A 3,637-nucleotide genomic window follows, 5' to 3' on the forward strand; every position below is an offset into this window, starting at 1 on the left:
TTGTGCTTAGTTCTGAGGGTTAGGTTTAGAGATGGCTGGTTTGGGTCAGGATTTGACCATATGGCCACACTGGTGTCAGATGCTTCCCTTCCTCTCCCTTCCCATCCCTTCTCCTCTCTTCCATTCCTTACAGTGTGCTAAAGTAGAGCATTATGTTTTAGCAGTTGCTATATCTTCAGAAAAGGTGTGACAAATTAGCCTATAGGGTACCGTTCTCTATCCAGGTTCTCATTTTCAGAATAGCAGCTCCTCCCAACACATAATTATAATTTCCCCAAAGAAATTAAATAAAGAAATCACCTTTGTTCCTTAAACAAGATGGGTGTGTTTAGCTTTGAATATGAAATCTAGTTTAGTTGCAACATTTAGTAGGTTCGATGGAAAAAAGAGTCTGAGAAATAGGATGAACATGTATTTCTCTTTTATGTTAACACAGGTTATAGAATAAAGGTTTTCATCTACTGTATCACAATTTTGAGAATAATTTTTACACAAAATCTCTCATATCTGGTCTGATCTTAACTCCTCCCAAGGCTGTGAGGATGTGACTGACTCTATCTTTTCTTGCATTACAGATTTATTACCAGACGTGGCCTTAAAGTCTGTGCGGATCCACAAGCCAAGTGGGTGAAAAAAGCAGTAGAAAGCGTGGACAAGTCCACCAGAAGAAACATGAAACAGACCACGCCAACAGGAGCTCAACAGTTCACCAATTCAGCTGTGACCCTGACCACATAGTGGCCATTTAGCATCTGCCCCCTCACTAACCAGCCATCTCATTTCCCTTTATAAACTCATGGACTAATTGGATTATATTCACTTTTTATAAAAGTGCTGCATGAGCCAACTTATTTTTTATAATTTTATTTTTCATGTATTTCATATTCAGTTAGCTTTATTCATAAATATTTATTATTCTGAAGAGTCTCAAAGCCTATTCATTACATGTTGGTGAAGGTAATATATCATGTGTGTTTATTCTCTGTCCTAACTGTACCTCCCTTTGATGGGAGAGATTTTGGTCAGTGATTATCAAGGATGAAATCTATATTCATCATTCTTAGTTTCCAGCTTGCAGTGGTTCTCCACACATGAGTCACAAGTGACAACGGTGACAATAGAAACAATTTAAGATCCACCTCAACCTGTTTTCCTAATTGAATTCTATTTATGGAATGAGAGAGAAAGTAAGCCCACTGCCATTGCATTTCCATCCCGAGTGTCCACTACTTAAAAGTCGTTACACTTATGTTTGATCTCTAGGATATTCTCTTATCTCTCTGTGTTTCTTTTGGTCACCCATATAAGAACACAGACACTGGACTTGTCAGTTCTATTTCAAGGTACCTAAGGTGAAACATTTGTGAAAAGCTACTTTATTCAAATAACAGTCAATGCTCTTTGAAAGGGGCAGTGATGCCTCTCTGTGACATCTGTCACTACTTCAGGTATCGTTCTAGGCATGCATGTCCACAGTAAGCTTTCACACACCACACACACTGTCAACCTGGAACATTTCTTGAATGTGAACCCAACTTGTAGTAAAGCTTTAATTACATGTTCATCTAGTCACTCAATATCCCAGACTCATGCTCTCTTATGTTTTCATTAAATTACCAATTTCATTCATATTTATGACTATACCATCCCAGTAGCTGATGATGCAGACATCTAGTTCTGACTCTAAAGAGTAAGAACTTACTGTGCCTTGATTGTCTGAAGGGAAAAGAGAGTACTTACTACTGTCTAGTCCTCAGGGGGCACTCAGTGGTATCAGCTGCTTTCAGAGAGTAACCAAGGGCAGCTGGTTGGAATCAGCTCATTTCTAGTCATCCAGCTAGGGAGCCAGTGGAAACCACCAGAAAGCTGCTTCCCAGCAAAAGGTGGACCCATGTATCCTTTCCCGCATCTATTGGCCCACGATAACTTAGAAAGCTGTCTTGAAAAAACAAACACTAAGGACAAAATACTTGCTTTGTGAGAGATGACACATGGCAAAGCCACAGAAGGGAGAAGAAAGAGATTCTTGAATGCTCTGTGTATGTGCATTTCCCCAATGTTTCCCAGATCCTACAGCTTTACATGTGAAAATATGATATGTGGAAGAATGTAGGTGTGTACATCTGTTGACTTATCACACCATCTAAAGTGGTGCTGTGTGATGCCAAAGCGTTTCAGCTATGCCATGTATAGCACTTTTTTAAATGCTTTTTAATTATTTTTTAATACTAGAGAGAGACAGTGCAAGCAGGGGAGGGTCACAGAGAGAAGGAGACACAGATCAGAAGCAGACTCCAGGTTCTGAGCTAGCAGTCAGTACAGCCTGATGCGGGGCTTGAACCCATGAACTGTGAGATCTTGACCTGAGCAGAAGCTGGACGCTCAAACGATACAGCCACCAAAGCACCACTGTATACAGCACTTCTACTAACTGACTAGATGTTTTGAATTCATGTGTGTAGGACCTGAGACTACTAACTGTACTGTAATGGTTAACTGGATTTTAATTCACTCTGAATAAGTAGTTTAAGAAGATTTCTCTCTCTCCCTTCTTCTCTCTCTGTCTTAACATTTGTACTACATATACAAACTTTATAGTATATGTATATAAATAGTACAAAAGTGCTGCCAAGGAAACCCACAATCTCCTGCCCTATTCGTTCTTTTTTCTAATCTTCCTCTTCACGAACACTGCTTTTCACTCTTTGAGCAGAGGGTCCTTCTGATAGTCACCTTTAAATCACCAAGACCACCTGCACACCATTATTTCCTGGGTTGTCACTTTGGGACATTATGTGTGGCTGCCTCTATGAACCATGAGAACATAGCTCACTTAGCCCCAAGTCTCTGCCTTTGTCACTTTGTGATTAAGTTGATATTCTCAGTTAGTTATGTTTATAGCTTTAAGTAATATACCCATCATTTATTTCTTGTCCTGTCATCTATGGGCAGTACTTCCCGACTTTGCATGTGTTAATACTTTTCTGTTTTCTATAGCAAATACTTAAATAGTTTTTACTATGTCACTAGCACTGGTTTATTGCTTTACAACTATTAACACATTTCATCTCATAACCGACCTCGATGAATGACAAAACAACTAGCACATGACAATTGTGAAGGATACGGTTCAGATCTGAGCCCCTAGAGGTGTGGTCCAAGTTCAAGCTGGTGACCACTAGGTCATGCTACCTTCCTCTCCCCAGAAGCTAATCCCCTAAAGGCCAAACCACAGATACAGAACCCACGAAGAGACTAGCAGGACTACATAATACCTCCATCAAACCAACTAATTAATTAGTTCATTTATTCAGAGAAAACTTACTGAAGATCCACTCTGTGCCAGACACTGACGTGCAGCAGTGAGCAGAGCAGAGTCCCTGTTCTCCCAGAGCTGGCGTTGTGGTAAAATGTGCCCTCTTCATCCTTCTCCAAGATTCTTTCCGCTACTCACCAGGTAGAAGCTTACATGTGCCTGGTTCACGCAGTCTGGATACCTTTCCGAAGCCGGGATGCAGATGGGAAACCAGACACAGTCCTTACCTGTGGGGAGCTTACCCTCCTCAAGGGACAAGTTCACCAGAGTGCCACATGGGTGATGAGAGTGAGAGCAGAGAATGGGGGCAGTGACACGCAG

The 3,637-nt window shown here is 40.9% G+C and overlaps 1 protein-coding gene across 1 annotated transcript in view; it reads left to right on the plus strand.

Moving 5' to 3' along the window:
• The window catches only part of LOC115287071 (lymphotactin-like), a 3,321-nt gene extending 2,482 nt beyond the window's left edge, over positions 1-839 (plus strand). The window contains exon 2 of the mRNA XM_029933348.1: positions 569-839. Within this exon, the coding sequence (XP_029789208.1) occupies positions 569-738 (170 nt within the window). The 3' untranslated portion in view covers positions 739-839. The remainder of the gene's footprint in view (positions 1-568) is intronic.
• The last annotated feature ends 2,798 nt before the right edge of the window (positions 840-3,637 follow it).

This window comes from Suricata suricatta, chromosome 3 (assembly GCF_006229205.1).
Source record: "Suricata suricatta isolate VVHF042 chromosome 3, meerkat_22Aug2017_6uvM2_HiC, whole genome shotgun sequence".
Classification (NCBI taxonomy): Eukaryota; Metazoa; Chordata; class Mammalia; order Carnivora; family Herpestidae; genus Suricata; species Suricata suricatta.